This window comes from Geotrypetes seraphini, chromosome 17 (genome assembly GCF_902459505.1).
Source record: "Geotrypetes seraphini chromosome 17, aGeoSer1.1, whole genome shotgun sequence".
Classification (NCBI taxonomy): domain Eukaryota; kingdom Metazoa; phylum Chordata; class Amphibia; order Gymnophiona; family Dermophiidae; genus Geotrypetes; species Geotrypetes seraphini.
Genome location: NC_047100.1, coordinates 48,126,586 through 48,147,446, shown reverse-complemented (window position 1 = coordinate 48,147,446; position 20,861 = coordinate 48,126,586). Strand labels below are relative to the sequence as shown.

Here is a 20,861-nt window from a genome sequence, read left to right as displayed (position 1 = left end):
TTAAATATCATTTTATTCGGTCCCTCCCACCGGATGCTTTAGCTTTTCCTATTGAAGACAGGTTTGCGGAGCTTTTTACCCCCTATTTGGAGGATGGGTTTATGGTTTCTGGCCTCTATAAAGACTTTCACCGTCTTATGGGGCAGGCAGATCGTGCTGCGTTACATGAGCGTTGGTGTCAAGACCTTGGGATAGCACGCAATGCTTTGGCTCTCTTCTCTTTGATTAAGAGGATCCCTGGAGTCTCCGTTAATGCGGATTTACACGAATGTCAATTTCGGGTGCTTCATCGTGGCTACTTTATGAGGAGCCAGTTATATCTCTCAGATTCACCTCTGTGTCCTAAATGCCTCCTGCAACCCCACTCGTTCATCTACTCCTTTTGGTCCTGTGAAAATTAAACGTTTTTGGAGGCAGGTCTTGTCTTACGTGGAGGGTGTCTTGGGCTGTACGCTTCCTCTCTCCGTGGCTGGTCTTTTACTAGATAAATATGAGGCCTTTCGATTGCCTAGTCGTGGTCAGCATTGGTTTATGCGGAGGGTGGGCGTCCTGGGGAAGAAGGTGATTATTTCCGTCTAGATTGGCGACACTTTGCCCTCCTTTTGGGCATGGAGGAATCGTTTGCATGCTCTGCTGCTACTGGAGTGGAGAGATGTATGTCACAGCCTTTGCCAAAAACGGCAGTTTCTTCAGATTTGGGACCCCTATCTCCAATCCTTATCACCGAGGGCTCGGAGTGACATTTTGAATTCCTTGTAAACCTCTCAAGGGCCGGGGTTCTGAGTTTTGTCAGCGCGGGGGTAACCGTGGTGCGTGAGAACACAATTTTCCCTTTTTTTTTTCTTTTCTCTCTACTTCCTTTCTTTTTCTCTTTTTTTGGTACCTCTGTTGGTTTGCCATCTTTTTTGGTCTATTTTCTTTTGGGAGGGGGGAGCTCTAGCATTAAGATGTCACTCATCGGCAGTGGACTATAAGAGTCATCATGATGGACGCATCCCCATATGAACGATCTTCAGTCTCAGGGAACTGCCAGAGAATGGAAATTTCACATCAGTTTCCTGGCACTCAGAGCACTGTTTTATGCCCTCAAGGCCTTTCATCATCTTCTCTGCCCTCAAGTCCTCCTCCCTGGAGGGCAATAAAGAAGGAAATCAGAGGGTTGGATAGAACTGGAGTGTCTCTAACAAAAGATTGGGGAAAGCGGAGAATTTAATGATTTTTATTTTAACAGAATAGAGAACAGCACTTCCTCCCCCCTTGTGGTGCAACCTTGTGGTGTTGCTTGGTTGAGGAAGTATGCCCTCAAAATCTGTAAGCCAATTCTCTGTAAGACAACAACCAGGGGTCTCAAAGTCCCTCTTGAGGGCCGCAATCCAGTCGGGTTTTCAGAATTTCCCCAATGAATATGCATGAGATCTATGTGTATGCGCTGCTTTCAATCCATATTCATTGGGGAAATCCTGAAAACCCGACTGGATTGCGGCCCTCAAGGAGGGACTTTGAGATCCCCGTTCTAGACTGTATGTCAGAATGAAATCATGGATGAGATAGTATTTATTTCAAGTTTATTTCAATTTAATATACTGCCTGTCACGAGTGTCTAAGCAGTTTACAAAAAAGTTAAAAGCATATAATTAAGTATACAGTAAAAATAATATATACAATAAAAGGAGGAGAAAGACAAAAACAGATGATCAATGATGGGAAATGACACACAGGGAAAGGGGTCGAAAAGGTACATTATAATCAAGTTTCAAGTTTATTAAAAATTTGATATACCACCTTATCACTTATTTCAAGGTGGTAATACATTTTAAAATAGAGTAAAAACAGATAATACAATTAAACATAACTTTAACAAAATAAACATACAAGATTAGACAAAACAATGACTAGATATGACTAGATAAACGGGTACGAGTGGAAAAAAAAGGGAGAACTACAATGATTAAAGAAAAGTAAGATATAAAGGGCGGGATTAAAAACAAATAAGCCCAATACAAGTGGACTTATAAAAGATATACAAAATTTTAGAATCCTTAAAAGGACATTTACACTTGAAAGGCATCTTTGAAAAGGAATGTTTTAAGAAAAAAAGGGGAGAAAAGAAAATAACGAAGGGCAGAAAGGGAAGGGGTAAAAAATGGCTGTTTCAGGAGAGCCGCCGAGAATGTTATGTTTCAAAAGCGTCTTTGAACATAAACGTTTTAAGTTGTGATTTGAATTAGAGAATGACACGGTGACAAAATTCATCACCGTTCCCGTCCCCGCGGATAACCGCGGGAAATAATCCCATGTCATTTTCTAGTGTCTATTTCATCCTCAGTCCTTCTACACCAGCATTCTTCAAAGCAAAGCTTGAGGGTCAGTGGTTGTGGCCATTCATACTCTGATTCTTATGGGAGCCAAGGATAATGAAGCCATTGTGACATCACTGATGTGATTGGCTCTTAGGCACTGGTGGAATGAGGCATTATGACATCACAATATCTGCTCTGGAATGTTGCTGCTCAATCTCAGCATTCTTCAAAGCAAAGCTTGTGGGCCAGTGGTTGTGGCCATTCATACTCTGATTCTTCCCTCTCTCCTTAAAGAATGACATGAAGATGGTTTCCCGCGGGGACGGAAACGGTGATGAATTTTGTCACCGTGTCATTCTCTAATTTGAATCTTGAGTGTGCAGGCAATTCCATAATGCTGGCGCAGTAACTGAGAAAATGTCTTGCGTAGTGAGTGGCCGTTCAGTAAGGTTGCAGAGATGGAAGTGGGAAGTTAGGAGTAGTATGGTGCAGAGGGATGGCTGCTGTTCAATATCTTACCTCCCTAGAAAAGGAGTGGCAAAGATGCAGAGACAGGCGATGTCCCCAGTGGACTGGGTTGAGCCGAGTAGAGCGCATGAACGAGACCAAAACGAAAACCAAAAGTCAAGTTTCCCCAATTATGGAATGGACTTCCTCGAATTTTGAGGTGTTGCAGCTCCTTCCAATCTTTTCGTAAATCTTTCAAAACTTTTTTATGCGCTAAACATTTTGAAAACTAAAGGCGGTTTTAGCACGCGCAGCTTTTTCTATTGTATTTTAGCTTATCTTTTAACGTATTGTTAACCGCGTCGAGCTTCCTTTGGTTGAAGACCCGGTATATAAGGTTAAGGGCTCCTTTTACGAAGCCGCATTAGCGGCTTTATCGCACGCACATTTTTAGCACGCGCTAACCCCTCGCGCTAGCCAAAAAACTACTGCCTGCTCAAGAGGAGGCGGTAGCAGCTAGCGCGACCGGCAACTTAACACGCGCTATTACGCACGTTAAACCACTAATGCGGTTTTTAGTTTAGTTTAGAATAAAGTTAGATTTAGAAACGAGCTGGATCTCTTCTTTCTCTCACAACTTTTAAAGATATGAGGGTAAAAGTAGGTTTGACCACCTTATTGGAGACTTCTATTCAAGAATCTATTCCGGTTGCAAGTTCCTTCAGGAATTCCATAAATTAAAACCTAGAAATTTGTCCCTGGGTTAGTTCATCTGAAACTTCAGGGGGAATGGATATATACAGTATTTCAAGTTTCAGGTTTATTAAAAAATTTGATATGATCGCAATATCATATTCCAATGCAATTTACAAATGATAATAAAACCAGGGTAAGAACATAAGATGGTGCCTCCGCTGGGACAGACCAGAGGTCCATCTTGCCCAGCGGTCCACTCACGCGGCGGCCCATCAGGCCTATCGCCTGAACAGTGGTCCCAGACTAATTTTGTAACTTACCTCTAATCCTATCCTTATAACCTACCTCTACTCCTATCTGTACCCCTCAATCCCTTTGTCCTCTAGGTACCTATCCAAACCTTCTTTGAAGCCCTGTAGCGTGCTCCTGCTTATCACTTCTTCTGGTAGCGCGTTCCATGTATCCACAACCCTCTGTGTGAAAAAGAACTTCCTGGCGTTTGTTCTAAACCTATTCCCTTTCAATTTCTCCGAGTTCCCCATAATTTGAAAAATCTGTCTCTGTCTACTTTTTCTATGCCCTTCATGATTTTGAAGGTTTCTATCATGTCTCCTCAAAGTCTCCGCTTTTCCAGGGAGAAAAGCCCCAGCGTTTTCAGTCTGTCAGTATATGAGAGGTCCTCCATACCCTTTATTAGTTTAGTTGCTCTTCTCTGGACTCTCAAGTACCGCCATGTCCTTCTTGAGGTACGGCGACCAGTACTGGACACAGTACTCCAGGTGCGGGCGCACCATTGCACGACACAGTGGCAGGATGACTTCCTTCGTCCTGGTCGTGATACCTTTCTTAATGTAAAAACGCACACATATTTTAAAACTATGACACTACAGGACACAAGAGGAAGACAGGTTTAACTACAATTCATTAAAAAAATAAAATAAAATGGACATAGTTAAGATAGTAGGATGGGAATTGTTACCCACTTAATTTTCATTGAGAGGATTTTAGTCCACTATAGAATGTTTGAGTTTTATAGAATTCAAGCAGCTCATCTGAAAGCGTCAGGTTTTTAAGAGACCTTTGAACTTACTAAATGATTTTTCTTCCCTAATATAAATTGGAAGCGAGTTCCAAGTTTGAGGCTGCCGTAACAGAGAAGATCGTGTCCCTCCTTGTATAAATTAATCTTAGTGAAGTGACTGAGAGGAAAGATCTTGACCCTTGCAGTTGGAAAAGCTGACTGTGGCTCAGGAAGATAAAGCTAAAGCTCAGAATACTACTACCTATGTCTTAGATTGCTGTGGTAAATTGTCGAGTTTAGATCAGGGGTGTTCAACCTTTTGGCTTCCTTGGGCTGCATTGGCCGAAAAAAATGTTTCTGGGGTCGCACAAATGCGCAAACGCTGCAGCAAGACAGAGGAGGGAGCTGGCAAGACGGTAAACACCCGGGGGCAGCAGAGGAAAACACTGCATCGCCGCACAAAATACTTCACGGGGCCGCAGGTTGGTTTAGATGCAGCCAGCATGTTGCTGAGGGATTAATTTAAGCTCTTTATTATTGCTTCTTTGTATCCTTTCTCCTTCCAATTTTTCTTTTTACAAGTAAAGTGTGTAAGCTTTTTTTTTCCTGTATAATTTCGATGTTCTTCTAATGCATATTTCTGTTTTACAATTATTGAGTATATTTGTCTCATGTATTATTATTATTATTTTGAAATTATGACTCTTGGTACCAAAAATCTGCTCTTATCCTTTTTGCACTAGACATGCATGTGGGACAGTCATTTAATGGGGAAGGGGAGATGAAAAAAGAGTTTCAAAGGAAAAACACTCATTAAACCTTTCAGATATCTCAGCAGGGATCACATTAGTGCAGAAAACCACAACCCTTGGTCCTCGTATCATAAAACCTAGCTGTGCTGATCCACAGAGCTCTGAAGCTTTAATGAAGCTCTCATGGGAATGCACCATCCTCCCTCTGCAAAACATCAATATCAAAAGGAACTGAGTTGCAAGCCAGCTCTTGGCTACTGTGCAATTATAATATTATACATAAGTCATTAGCCTGTTTGTGCCAAATTATGAAGGCTGAAACCAAAACAGGAAATTCTCTCACTGAAACAATATAGTCATACTGGGAGTGGAGTTGGCATAAGAGATAGGGGGCAGATTGTTTGAAGGTCATGACCGTTGACCTCTAGGGCTGAATGCTATGAAGGGCTATGCTATAGATACTTCCCATTAGAAGGGAGTGGAACATACTGGTTAGTTAATTTCTCAAATCTCTACATCCATTGTCTCTAACTAAAAGCCATGACATCGTCGCTGTTAAAATTCTGAGCAAGACCATTCACAGCAAGTATAGAAAAGAATTGATAGAACATCCAACTGTGTGCAAAAGTTTATACAGCCCTAATTAATCTGTGTGCTTCACTACTGGTCCAGTATTCAGCCTGTAACAGACAGCTGTTTTTAAGCTGCTGACAATCACGGGCAGAGTTAAGCGTATGCACAGTTTATGAGTACTTTCTCTGTCCCTAGTGGACTCACAATCTAAGTTTTGTTTCTTTGTTTTTTACCTGGGTCAATGGAGGGTTAAGTAGCTTAGAACATAAGAATAGTTCTAAGGTCAGTTAAGAATAGTTCTGGGTCAGATCGATGCTCCATCAATAGCCCGTTTTCATTGTGGCCACTCCAGGTCACTAGTAGCTGGCCAAACCCAAGGAGTTCCATGCTACTGATCCAAGGCAAGCAGTGGCTTCCCCCAATAACAGACTATGGACTTTTCCTCCAGGAAATTATCTAAACCTTTCTTAAAACCAGCTACGCTATCCACTCTTTGGCAATGCGTTCCAGAGCTTAACTACTCTCTGAGTGAAAAAAGATTTCCACTTATTCGTTTTAAAAGTATTTCCCTGTATCTTCATCGAGTGTCCCCCTATTCTTTGTAATTTCTGACGGAGTGAAAAATCGATCCACTTGTACCCATTCTACTCCACTCAGGATTTTGTAGACTTCAATCAAATCTCCCCTTCAGCCGTCTCTTTTTCAAACTGAAGAGCCCTAACCGTTTTAGTCTTTTCTTTTACGAGAGAAGTTCCATCTCCTTGATCACTCTTCTTTGAACCTTTTCTAGTGCCGTTATATCTTTCTTGAGATAAGGAGACCAGAATTGAAGGCAATACTCCAGGTGAGGTTGCACCATCCATGGGGCTCCAGCGATACAGAGGCATTATAACATTCTTAGGGCTCCTTTTACTAAGGTGCGCTAGCGTTTTTAGTGCATGCTAAAGATTAGCGCGCGCAAACCACGCACTGAACGAAAAATACTAACGCAAGCTGTATGTACTTTTTCCCTAAAAAATAGAGAAAAGGGCTGTTTCCTCTATAATGGGGTATTCCCCCCAACACCCCCCACAATGGGAGTGCTATCAGTTCAAAGTAAAGTAGGGGGGTCTCCGACCAAACCCCCCCCACCCCCGGAGTGCTTTAAAATACTGTTTAAATCCAGCGTGCAGATGTTGTGCGCGCGATTGTCGGCGCTCCATTGTCTGCAGGTCTTTATCTCGCGCAGTTTCGTCTATGTACCCCCAAATCGCTGCTTCTGCAGCCATCTTATATATCCTGATTTTATTTTAAAAGCCTTTATTTGCCTCAAAATCCCTCGATTTTGTTTAAAATCTATAGGGATGGACTCCTCAACCCTTTCTACCCCTACATTATGCCAGGTTTGCATTGGATGGCCAGCTGAGCAGAGTCCCATGTTCTGCATGCCATGGGGCAGGATCCATGGGCTCCTAAGATCTCTAGAGCTGGAGATCCACAGGGAGCTCATTTTCCAGGGAAGAGATTCCTACAAGAGCCCTTGGGCAGTGAATTGGTGAAGCACAGACACACAGTTACCGCAGAGACCACGAGGAGACAAATTGAGTCCCTTCAGGGGTCCTTTTAGCTGTCAGGATGGGGCTTTACTTTGGATTTTATAAGTCTGATGTGGAATGCCTAGTTAAATTGTCGGGGTCCTCCCTCAGAGTACCCTCCCTCAGACCCAACCTAGGACCAGGATATTCGGTCAGAGAAGGTCTGGGAGGATTGGGGGTCTGAATCTATGCCTTTATTGTCCCAGGGAGCTGCTTCTCTCCTGGAGGATTTTGGTTCTTAGTCTGAGACTGGTGGTCAAGAGGCAGTAGTGGCCATAGACCAAGGAGAAGATTCTGCTGTGTGTCACCTGTTTTTAAGGTCACATTGTTCCTGGGCATTATTATGCATTTGCTTTGGGAATTAAAATTGGAATCTGCAGGCCTCCACTTCACAGTACTGAGTTATGAATGGCTCCATAACTCAGACAACATTCTTCCCCTCGCATCTGGACATCACTGGGAGGCCCTGGAGGGCTCTCTGCAGAGGCCTATCTTCATATTCCTATTTTCCAGACTCACAGGAGGTACTTGAGGTTCCATATCCTAGTGTGATAAGGATGACGTAGAGCTGTTAAGAGCTCCAATATTGGTGGTCCTACCATTTTGTAGGCAGGACTTGAGAAATGTGTGGCTTTTGCTTCTTTGAAAGTACAGGTAGCAGGTCTTTCACACTTCAGAGCTCAAGGGGAGAAGGTACCTCTGGCCTCACCCTGATGTGTCAAGGTTCCTAAAGAGGACTCTTCGGTTGCATCCTCCGGTGAAGCCACGATTCCCATTGTGGAATCTTAATCTGGTCCTCCAAGGGCTCAGCAAAGCTCCGTATGAGCCTTTGCAGGAGGTTCCCTACTGGACCTTACATTCAAGACAGTGTTCCTGGTGGTGATTGCATCAGCTAGACAAGTCTCAGAATTACAGGTGCTTTCATGCAGTGAGCCATTCCTCAAAATTACAGAAGCAAGACTTTCTTTTCGTACAGTCCTGTTCTTTTTGCCAAAGATGATTTTGGCCTTTCACATGAATCAGGAAGTGGGATTGTCTACTTTTCATCCCACGGGGTTGAAGAAAAGGACAAACAATTGAAGATTCTAGACATCCATAGAGGAGTTCTTTGTTATTTGGAAGTGACCAATGGCTTTCGGGTTTTAGATCACCTTTTTGTTCTCACCAGCCAGGCTAAGTGCGACAAGACATTGTCGAAGGTCTCTATATCTAGTTGGATTAAACTGACAATTTCCTCAGCATATATTGGCCATGGTAAACAGCCACCAATCTCTTTGAGAGCACATTCCTCCAGAAGTTTGGCTTCGTCATGGGCGGAGACTCAGGCAGTTTCTCCGGAGGAGATCTGAAGGGCAGCTACCTGGCCTTTCTTCATACTTTTGCCAAGTTTAATAGAGTGAGCATGGCAGCCAGGAAGGATGCTACTTTTGGGTCTTCCATGCTGAAGGCAGGCTCAGTTGTTGCGCCCTAGATTTAGGGGACTGCTTTTCTACATTCCTAGCATTCAGGACTACAAGACACATTGCACTAGAAAGAAAGATTAGGTTTTTACATCGATGTGATAAAGGGGTTCAAAGAAGCTTTGGATAGGTACTTGGAAGACAAAGGGATTGAGGGGTACAGATAAGAGTAGAGGTAGATTATAGAGATGGGATTAGAGGTAAGTTACAAAATTAATCAGGGACCACTGTTCAGGCACTAGGCCTGATGGGCCGCCGCGGGAGCGGACCGCTGAGCAAGATGGACCTCTGGTCTGACTCAGCGGGGACAACTTCTTTCTTATGTTTTTCTTAATCTTTCTTGTAGATGTGTCCAGTAGTCCTGCGGCCCCACCTTTCAGTGAGTTTCACCTGTTTTCTGCTTCGGTCAGCGTGTAAGTCTGGGACTGGAGAACTATTCTGTTAGTCATTTAAGATGAGCTTTAAAAAATAAGTAAGCAACTGAGCTCCATAAATGTTAGTTGCACACAGTTTTCTGTATTAGAGGATTTTTTTTACTTGTTAAAGTTCTAACAGGACAGAAGTGTTTGTCAGGGAGATTCCCTGTACCCCTCCTTCTTCTTACATCTCCTATTATAGTAGTACTTGACTGCTTTGGTACAAACTGAAGGAGCATTGGCCAGCCCACTGGGAACAAGGCGGAATTGAAAGATGTGTGACATCTTTCTGCAATCAACTTGCGGATTCAGGGACATAACCCTAGCATTAAGGACTACTAGACACATTACAAGAAAGAAGATTATCAAGGAACCTAATCTTTCTTTATGGTGGTACTACCAGTGTCCTTATTGTTAGCGTAGGTAGTGGTACTACCAGTGTCTTTACTGTTTCTATTATTTAAAAATGTTGTTTAGTACTGTAGAAAATTGGATTCCCAATCATTGCTTTAAATTAAATAAGAACCATACAAAATTTTTGTGGTTAGGATGCAAAAAGGATTCAAGATATGGTACAATTATTTCTCTAGATGGGAATGATTTTCTCTTGAGTTACACTCTTGAATCTTAAGGGTAGAAATAGACAATAGTTATCCATGTGCCATTATGTACAACTTGAAGTCAAACAATGCTTTCTGATAGGCTCAATCTCAAAATATTTTCTTAGAAATCTTTCTGGATTTTGGTGTAGTCTTTGATTTTGTTCAGATTAGATTATTGTAATCTGGTATTGGTTATGTGTTCTGAGTTCTCTATTAACCATCTACAATTGGTTCAAAATTCAGCCGTAAAGCTTATGGAAATCTGAGCATTGGCAACTTTCCTATAGGAAATTTCATTGATTACCTCTGGCAGCTAAAGTTTAAAATGGGAGGTACAGTTTTTAAGATCTTAACAGGCAATGCTCCTTCCTAAATATCAAACAGGAACTCTTTTTCAGTTGAAATTTCCTATGGTAAAAAATGTAAAATCTACTAGACCAGTGATTCCCAACCCTGTCCTGGAGGAACACCAGGCCAATCGGGTTTTCAGGCTAGCCCTAATGAATATGCATGAGAGAGATTTGCATATGATGGAAGTGATAGGCATGCAAATTTGCTTCATGCATATTCATTAGGGCTAGCCTGAAAACCCAATTGGCCTGGTGTTCCTCCAGGACAGGGTTGGGAACCACTGTACTAGACAGCTTTCTCTGTCTATTCGGTATCAGTTGGTCAAATTTTAGAACCATTTCCTTTAAAAACTGCACCTTTGTGGGCACAATCTTTGGTTTAGAAAGCTTTTAAGATATTTTCTATTTCAGGATAATGAATTCACTCTGGATTAATTTTAGAAATATGGATTTATTAATTTTTTTTTTTAATTCCTAGACCGTTGGTCTGGTCTCTTACTTTTGTAGTCTATCCTTGAACTAGATAGGTAAAGGTGGATTGGAAGAACTTGTGTAACATAACAATATTTCTACTTATTTTAAAGCTCCATAAAGCCTTGTATGTATTTTACTGCATGGTGTACATCTAGAACAGGGATCTCAGTCCCTCCTTGAGGGCCGCAATCCAGTCGGGTTTTCAGAATTTCTCCAATGAATATGCAGGAGATCTATGTGCATGCACTGCTATCAATGCATATTCATTGGGGAAACCCTGAAAACCCGACTGGATTGCAGCCCTCAAGGAGGGACTTTGAGATCCCTGATCTAGAAGCACTATCAAAATAATAAGCTGAAACCCTTCGTGGCTCAGCTCTGTCACAAGCAAAACAGGAACATTTTCCTTGTGAGCTAGAATCATGTGTGTTGCTGTTTTGTTTCTGGCAGAGAATATTTTAAAAATTGGGTTATCTATTTTTTTTTTGTACCAACAAAAAATAATTATACATCTTGTACAAGTTTGAGAGATCTGCAAAAAAATAAATAAATAAAACAAACAAACCAAAAAATCCCAGATCAAGTGGGAGGAAATCAGTCATCCAAACATCAGATTCTGAGAGACAGCACTTTTCTACAGATCTCTCTCTCTCTCTCTCATTCAGAATAATCTGAAAAGAGGTTTTAGCCTGACACGATTTGTGGCAACCCAACAACATACATTTCAAAATATACTTGCTCTTTGGGAAATGACAGAGAAGCAAGCACTAAGCTGAAACAATAACCTGATTTTATTTTTCACTAATATCAAATAGCAAGGTGGAAGAGCTTCCTAAGGACTTGATTTACTATACCATAGACATATCGTATATATTTGAATATAAACCAAGATTTTGGGGCCAAACAAATGGCGTCTCAGTTTATATTCAGGTCCTCAAGTCTGCATTCTTCCTGCCCCCGCCCCCCCCCCAAAAAAAAAAAAACAATTCCAGACTGTTGCAGACCTCCCACGGGCCTGCCTTAAACCTTGGTGGTCCAGCAGTGAGCCAGGACAAGAGAAATCCTTCCCTTTCCTGTCCTGGCTAACTGTTAACCACCTCACTTCCCTCCCACCTTCCAGATACATTGCAGGCTTCACTGCCTTTCGTGGTCCGGCAGTGAGCCAGGACAGGAGAGATCATTTCCATTTCCTGTCCTGGCCAAATGTTAACCACCCCATTTTCCCCCTACTTCCCGGACTCATTGCAGGCCTTCCACAGGCCTGCCTTAAGCCCTTGTGGTCCAGCGGTGAGCCGGGGACAGGAGAGATCCTTCCCAACTGTTAACCACCCTACCTCTTTCCCACCTCTCACCTCTCACCTTTTGAACCCTGGTGGTCTAGCAAAGGAGCGATTTTTCTTTGCTCCTGTCCCGTGTGGAGCTGCAATCAGAAATGGCTGCGCAAGATCCCTGGGCAATCTCACGAATTCTCACAGTCTCATGTGACTGCCCCAGGAACTTGCGCATCCATTTCTGATTGAAGCTCCACACGGGGCAGGAGCAAAGAAAAATCACTCCTGCCCCGCTTAACTGCTAGACCACCAGGGTTCAAAAGGTATGTTGTAGAGGGATATGGGAGGTGGGAAGGAAGCAGGACAGGACACAGGAAGGATTGCTGCTGTCCCGGCTCACCAGGGCTTAAGGGAAGCCTGCAGTGTGCATCAGAGACTGGGTGCAAAGCTGGGTGGGAAGGGAGGGAAGGAGGGTTGGGTGCAAGACAGAACAATTGAATATAACCCCCTTTTCCCGGTTTATATTCGAGTGAACCTCCCCCCCCCCTGGTTTATATTCAAGTATAAACAGTAAATTAGGAAAACCTTTAGTGTAAGGCACTAGCCTCCCCTTCTAATTCATCCTAAATTGTAGATTTTATTTTTTTTAAACCCAAAAACTTAGATCTGCTTTCATCAAAGTTAGCATCTCACAGAGATAAATTTAAATTATTTTGAAGTTTATAAAAAAGGCATAACAAAAATTCCAATAAAGCTTATTTGCTTTCTTTAATGTAAGTGTTCTTTGCTCTGAAATTTATTATCCCTTGCTCAGGAAGGGCTTCTTATAATCATAGAGCCTGCTAATTAGCCTATGGCACTAAGCAGCTGGCAAGCCGCTTCTGACCACAGGTTAACTTACCCTGGATATTCCGTGCTGGAACATGCGCAGTTCCCTGCACTGAATATCTGGCTATGACTGCTGGCCCAGATATTAACTGAGCACTGGTTGATATTCAGACCTGTGTCCAGTAAACTCACTGCCCTTAGTGGACTGAAAATTGCCTCTAACCATTCATGTTACCACTCCAGCCTGTCGTCACCCTCAGACCCACAGACCCACAAACTTTGGCATAGGCAGCTAGGGGGAAGATTAGGCAGTCACGTGCTGCTACAAATCCCCAGAGAGCCTGCTCTTGGCCATTTCAATCCCCACAATTCCTATACCAGCACTTTGTTTTCTCTTTCCATCCATAGTTTAACTGAATAGTCCTTAGTCATATTAAGTAATTATGCTCAAAGGAACTTTGCGTTTAACAGTTGTGCAATACATGCAGTGTTAATGAGCCTTCAATTAACAATGATCACATTTCGCTATGTTCCATCATATCATGATATACAGTGTTCCCCTGTCGTTCGCAGTTGGCGGTTTGCAGTCCCGGTCATTTGCGTATTTTCCGACCGCGAACCGCCGACAAGGAGAGGGCAGCGGGAGAGAGCAGCCGGAGCGCCGCGAGTGCATGAAATCACTCGCTGTACGCTCCGACCGCCTCTTCCTGCACTAAGTCGGGCCTTATCCAATCGGGAGCTGCTTTGACACGCAGCTCCTGATTGGATAAGGCCCTACTTAGTGCAGGAAGAGGCGGTCGGAGCGTACCACGAGTGATTTTCTGCACTCGCGGCGCTCAGGCTGCTCTCCTGCTGCCCTCTTCAGGCTCCCCCATGAAAAACCGTATTTGCGGTTTTTCGAGATTCGCAGGGGTTCCTGGAACGGAACCCCCGCGAATATTGGAGGAGTACTGTACAGTCATGGGCTCCTTTTACTAAGGTGCACTAGTGTGGTACGCTTCTAGAATAACGCCAGTTCAATGCTGGCGCGCGGGGTCTAGCGCGCGGGGCAATTTAGCACGCGTTATTCTGCGCGTTAAGGCCCTAACGACCTTAGTAAAAGGAGCCCTATATAGTGCTACTCTTTATTATGTACGATATGTAAGCTTGTAACCCGTTCTGAGCTCTTCTGGGAGAACATGATATAAATCCAAATCAGATCTCTTCTTGGTTTTCTATAATGACATGATGGGTGTATCGGAAAAAACAGAGCTGGTGGATTCAGAATCAAGTTTGGGTTGTAGAACCTTTGCATATTTAGTACTGGAAGACTCATCGCAGACCGCCAACTTGATTTTGCCATTTTGCACTTCCTTGATGGGTTCGAGGAAGGCCACATGTTTGGTAGAGTTGACCTTACGATTAGGTGCATCAGTGGCTGGTGGAGTGGTGCTAAGAATAGAGGATTTAGCACTACATTCGTAGGACAGGCTGGGGGTTGCCAGCTTCTTCCGACAGTTGAAGCAGTGGCAAGGAGTGAGGTACAGGTACATGAGAACGAGGATCAAACTGACCACACATCCCAGGAGTGTTGTGATGCTAGTTTTCAGTCCTTCGTATTTGGGATAATGAACTGTCACATTTACTTCATATGTCATATTATGATTTAACTGCTCATTAATGGCGATACACAGATAAATCCCATCGTCCCATGGCTGTACCTCTTTGATCTCTAAGCTTCCATTACTATGAATTTTAAGACTTTGATTATCGTTTCCTGGATATTTGATAAACTCATATCTGGGAGAAATCCATAAGAAATTTGTTGATTCTTCCTGCAGGCTAGTATTGCAGGGAATCAAAAGAGACTTTCCTACAAATACTTTGACGTGGAACTCTGAAAAGTCTGCATAGTTCAAAGGGCAATTGTCAACATTATTATTTCTCTTTAAGAACCGAACCTGGGACTTCCCCACGGCCAGACAAATATGATCCTCTTGGAAATCCTTTGCTGAGCTGAAACCTCGATCGATCCAATGCAGAAACAAATTATATAGTCTGCAGTCACATGTCAGGGGGTTGTTATGGAGATACAAGCCATTTTTGAGATATGCTGGCAAGGCCATGATATCTTCAGTGGGAATAATAGAGAACTTATTGGATGAGAGGTCCAAGGTCCTCAGGTGAGGGTGACTGAGGTTCTGCATGGAGCGAAAAGAAAAATTGGTTAACAGATTACAGCTCAGGTAGATCTTGCGTATGTTGCTTAGTTGGATAAAAGCTCTGCTATCCACTTGCATAATGACGTTGTTGTAGAGCAAAAGTTCCTCCAGACTTACAAGATGCTCAAAGAAGTGTTCCTTGATTGTTTCCAGACGATTGGAAGACAAGTCTAGGCGTATAAGTTGTGTGGCATTATAGAGCGCATTTTCAGAGAGATTTTTAATCTGATTGTGGCTGATTCGGAGGTCCTGGAGTCGTGGCAAGGCTGACAGCCAGTTATTGTGGAGGTGGGAAAGATTATTGTGACTGAGGTCCAGCGTGACCGCCGTGGGAGGCAGTTCTTTGGGCACATGCTGAAGACTTTGGTTAACACAGCTTAGAAGGTCCGAGGCACATATACAGACACTGGGGCAGCTATGAGCACTTGCAGATATGTTCCCGAGAGCAAATAATTCGGAAAGCATCAGTAGATTTCTCAGCCATTTCCAAACAAATTGGTCAGGTCCCGACTTACTCATTATTCTTTCAGATGTGGGAAGTACAAAAAGTGGGGACTTTTTTTTTATAAGCAGCATTAAACAGTGGAACGGCAGTTATAAATTCAAAATTGGCTAATCAGTCATGTTGCGCTTTAATATGCAATAAAGTCAGTTTAGGTAGAAGAATTACTAGCACAAAGCATACGGTAGATCCAGGGTCTTTTGGTGACTAGTTTAGACAAAATAGCACTAAAGACTCTGTCGTCCCAAGTCACTTTAAACATGCAGGCAGGAGAGTTATTTGATTCAGAGTTCAAAGATGAAGACGTGAAAGAAAACCCATAAAGCTTTGCAAATGACTTAACCTGTACATCAGTAGCAGCAGGTGCTCCTGTCAGACAAAGGGAGAGATTTCAGAAACAGCATCCGTTGCCAGGAAGAAATGCATAGAATCCGAGGTCTGAATTTTCAGCTGTTGCTAATATTTGCAGGTTCCATGCATAAAGAGAGCTGTGTCAGAGTTCAGAATCTCTTCTTGTAACCCTGACATTGTGGTACTGAAGATTCAGCATCAGATGAGAAATCGACGGTGACGTTTAGAGAGGAAACAGTCCAGCCTCCTGAGCACACAGCCTGCTGCCGTTGACTGTCTGCAAGTTTCTCTTTCTCAGATTTCAGCATTTAGCTGTTGCCTCTTGCCCATGACAGGCAGGACTTCTTAACAAGGGAGAGGGAGGAGTCATAGCTGAGCGAATTTAGTTGCATAAATATTTTAATGACTTATGCTGCTTTCCTGCACAGACCTTCTGAGCCGCGAGACAGATAAGTAAAAGGCAGGCAAGACAAGGAGGAAGAGCACTGGAAAACTGCAAGTAAGCCCATCAGACCCATGGAATAGTAAAAACATTTCTCTTTCTTGCCTGGTTGCTAGGAAATAAAATCATAGAGTTCAATATTTAAATATAGTGGTTGGCTTTTAAATATACAGTAAAACCTTGGTTTGCGAGTATAATTCGTTCTAGAAGCATGCTTGTAATCCAAAGTACCGTATTTTCGCGGATATAACGCGCGCGTTATACGCGTTTTTACGTACCGCGCATACCCTTCGCGCGTTATATGCCTGAGCGCGGTATACCCGCCCGACGCCCGATTCATCATCCGGAAGGACGCTCGCACCCCCACCGCTCGCACCCCCACCCCGAAGGACCGCCGACTCCCCGACAATATCGGGCCAGGAGGGAGCCCAAACCCTCCTGGCCACGGCGACCCCCTACCCCCACCTCGCACTACATTACGGGCAGGAGGGATCCTAGGCCCTCCTGCCCTCGACGCAAACCCCCCTCCCCCCAACGACCGCCCCCCCCAAGAACCTCCGCCCGCCCCCCCAGCCGACCCGCGATCCCCCTAGCAACCCCCACGACCCCCCCACCCCCCTTCCCCGTACCTTTGGTAGTTGGCCGGACAGACGGGAGCCAAACCCGCCTGTCCGGCAGGCAGCCAACGAAGGAATGAGGCCGGATTGGCCCATCCGTCCTAAAGCTCCGCCTACTGGTGGGGCCTAAGGCGCGTGGGCCAATCAGAATAGGCCCTGGAGCCTTAGGTCCCACCTGGGGGCGCGGCCTGAGGCACATGGGCCCAACCCGACCATGTGCCTCAGGCCACGCCCCCAGGTGGGACCTAAGGCTCCAGGGCCTATTCTGATTGGCCCACGCGCCTTAGGCCCCACCAGTAGGCGGAGCTTTAGGATGGATGGGCCAATCCGGCCTCATTCCTTCGTTGGCTGCCTGCCGGACAGGTGGGTTTGGCTCCCGTCTGTCCGGCCAACTACCAAAGGTACGGGGAAGGGGGGTGGGGGGGTCGTGGGGGTCGCCAGGGGGATCGCGGGTCGGCTGGGGGGCGGTCGGAGGTTCTTGGGGGGGCAGTCGTTGGGGGGGAGGGGGGTTTGCGTCGAGGGCAGGAGGGCCTGGGATCCCTCCTGCCCGTAATGTAGTGCGGGGTGGGGTTAGGGGGTCGCCGTGGCTAGGAGGATTTGGGCTCCCTCCTGGCCCGATATTGTCGGGGAGTCGGCGGTCCTTCGGGGTGGGGGTGTGAGTGGTCCTGCCGAGGGGGGAGAAGAATCGGACGTCGAGGGGGGGCATCAGGCTTTCAGGATGGGGACAGACCTTCAAGGGGGGACAGGACTTCAAGGGGGACAGGCAGACCTTCAAGGGGGACAGGCGGGGCAGTGCACGGAAAGTCAGGGCAGGTGAACGGAGAGTCGGGACAGCGCACGGAGAGGCGGGGCAGTGCACGGAAAGTCAGGGCAGGTGAACGGAGAGTCGGGACAGCGCACGGAGAGGCGGGGCAGTGCACCGAAAGTCAGGGCGGGTGAACGGTGAGTCGGGGCAACCAGAGGAGAGTCGGGGAGGGCGAAAGGAGAGTCGGGGTGGCCAGAGGAGAGTCGGGCAGCATGCGCGGTATACCCATGAGCGCTGTATACAAAAGTTTCCGTACATACAAGTGTGGTTTCTGCGCGCTATACCCGTGTGCGCGTTTTACATGGGTGCGCGTTATATCCGCGAAAATACGGTACTCTTATATCAAAGCGAATTTTCCCATAAGAAATAATGAGAACTCAGACGATTCGTTCCACAACCCAAAAACTTTAATACAAAATACATAGAAAACATGCTTGTAATCCAAAACTCTCGTATATCAAAGCGAATTTTCCCATAAGAAATAATGGGAACTCGGACGATTCATTCCACAACCCTTAGGTCAAAGACCAGTGCCCTAATTGGGTCTAGCCTTACCTGTGTACGTTCTGGTTCAGCAGAAACTTGTCTTGTCTTGTGTTTTCCCCTATAACAGCCTCCAGAAGAGCGTTCCAGATTTCTACCACTCTCTGGGTGAAGAAGAACTTCCTTACATTTGTACGGAATCTTTTCCCTTTTAACTTAAGAGAGTGCCCTCTCGTTCTCCCTACCTTGGAGAGGTTGAAGATCTGCCCTGCTTTCCACTTTGCACTCTTTCATCATGCACTCCCTGCTCTCTAATCTCATTCCCTCCCAGAGCAGGGCAGGGTGAAGGACTGGGAGCACCCACATATGTACACAGTCTGTATTTGGAGTTATAAAAACAAATAATAATAAAGCAATACAAGATACTACTCACTGGGATCCTAGGAAATTGGGTAGCTGCGGCCTAATGCTGCAAGGAATTCTTTCTAGCCATTCCACAGAACAAACAAAGAGCAGGAGGAGCTGGACTTGGTGAGGAGTGGCAGGATCTCTTTAAAGCAATTGCTTCCTTTAAATTTCTGATATCTAGCAGTCAGGATTTAACAAAGATCTTAGTTTTCTATCCCATTACAGATCATAAAATTATACAGTTTTGTCACCTTCTTATCCATCCATACTTCTGTCTCTCACCCACCCAGCCCTCCCTGTTTCTTACCTTACCCATCTCTTCCTACTTCCTCTGAAACTGCCATTGGAATGCTTTTACATTTCACTTATACATACTGAGATTTGTCAACATTTGCTTATTTCTGATTTGAAGAAGGATTACCTTTGAAAGCTAATCATAATAAATGATGGCAGATAAAGACCTGTGTGGTCCATCCAGTCTGCCTAACAGACACATTCATTCTCAAAGCAACAAACCAGTAACTATTCATTTTACCTGCAAAGTTTCAGTATAAGAGGTCTTCCCTTCCCCCTGTGAGGTAGGTAAGACCTCTACTCAGACGATTTGGATATGATATAAAATATGTATAATGGCTCCTGATCCTTCTTGTAACATATGGGACGGAGATTGTAGAAGTCTGTCTGCCATCAGCTATGCCACTCCAAACTTTGATGGGTGGAGTCGCCATCAAAGCTAACTGCAGCCCTCCCCCCATCAATCCATCTTGCCATATATGGGGCTCAGACTGTAGAGGTCCATCCGGCATTGTCTTCACTTCCCCACTGCTGGTTATAGTTTTTGATTTGTCGAGTTTTGTGTCTAAGGATCTTTTGTGTCTATCCCATGAAATTTTGAACTCCGTCACTGTTTTTGCCCCCACCACCCTTTCCATGAAGAAGTATTTCTTAATGCTACTCCTAAATCTACCACCTCTAATTTTACCACTTCTCCATCTCTGAAATAGATTAGTTTCTAAATTAATACCCTTTAAGTATTTAAACATCTGTATCATATCTCCTCTATCCCTTCTTTCCTCGAGGGTATTCATATTCAGTTGTTCAAGCCTCTTCTCATACATCTCTGATTGCAATCCCGATATTATTTTCATCACCTTTCTCTGGACCACTTCAAGTCTTCTTACTTTCTTAGCAAGATGCGGCCTCCAGAAATAAACACAATATTCCAAGTGGGGCCTCACCGACAAGCGACAACTTATACGGGGGCATCAGTACTTCTCTTTTTCTGCTTGCGATTCCTCTCTCTGTGCAGCCCAGCATTCTTCTGGCTACAGCCACCATTTTGTCACTTTGTTTCACAGCCTTGAGATCTTCAGGCACTATCACGCCTAGGTTCCTCTCCCTATCCATGCATATCAGCTTATCACCCCCAAGTATAGCTCCTTTGGATGTTTACTTCCCAAGTGCATCACTCTGCACATCGCATTAAATTTTAACTGCAAGACATTACACTATTCTTCCATCATTCACATATCTCTTCTCATGTTTTCCATTTTTTTCAGCATATCTACTCTTTTTTGCAAATCTTTGTGTCATTTGCAGAGTCGTCACTGATGGATCTACCAGTCAAGATGGGTTTTCTTAGTAGCTATTGCCTCAACAAGAAGAGTTTCGGAACTTAAAGCTCTGTCATGTAGAGAGCCATTCCTCGAATTTATGAAGGTGGGTGTGTCTCTACACACAGTACCTTCCTTTCTGTCAAAGGTGATGTCAGCATTCCATATCAATCAGGAAATCCAGCCTCTATTCCAGGTTACAGGTGTAAAGGAAAGGGACAAAGTTTTGGAGTTACTGGACATGAGGAGAGTTCTTCTCTGTTATCTCGAGGTGACAAATTATTTTCATCTTTCAGATCATCTATTTGGGATCACCAGTCCTGATGGACCAGGAAAGGTAGCATCTAAGGCTTTGATTTCCAGATGGTTTTGCATAGCTATTTTAGAACCTAACGGATGTAGCGGTATATAAGAAATAAATTACATTACATTACATTACATTTTGTCTGTCTATATTGGTTGTGGTAAACGGCCACCAGTCTCTTTGAAGGCACATTCTACCAGAAGTGCGGCTTCTTCAGGACAGAATCCCAGGCAGTTCCACTCAAAGAGATTTGTAGGGCAGCTACATGGTCCACTGTCCATACTTTCACAAAGTTTTACAGAGTGGATGTGAAGGCACAAATGTATGTAGCATTGGGGTCCTCAGTGCTAGCAGCAGGCTCACCTGCCCTA

General features: G+C 44.4%; 2 protein-coding genes across 5 annotated transcripts in view; one reads left to right on the top strand and one right to left on the bottom strand.

Annotated features, from left to right (window-relative positions):
* Positions 1–20,861, top strand: part of RNF123 (ring finger protein 123) — a 363,039-nt gene that overhangs the window by 311,283 nt on the left and 30,895 nt on the right. The window lies entirely within an intron of this gene.
* AMIGO3 (adhesion molecule with Ig like domain 3) lies at positions 13,846–15,721 on the bottom strand. Its single transcript, XM_033926524.1, has one exon. The coding sequence runs from the start codon at positions 15,539–15,541 to the stop codon at positions 13,979–13,981; it is 1,563 nt and encodes a 520-aa protein (XP_033782415.1). The 5' UTR covers positions 15,542–15,721; the 3' UTR covers positions 13,846–13,978.

Bases quoted from the DNA above. Each gene is read 5' to 3' on its own strand.
- AMIGO3 (XM_033926524.1), bottom strand. From the start codon at position 15,541: ATGCTGCTTATAAAAAAAAAGTCCCCACTTTTTGTACTTCCCACATCT.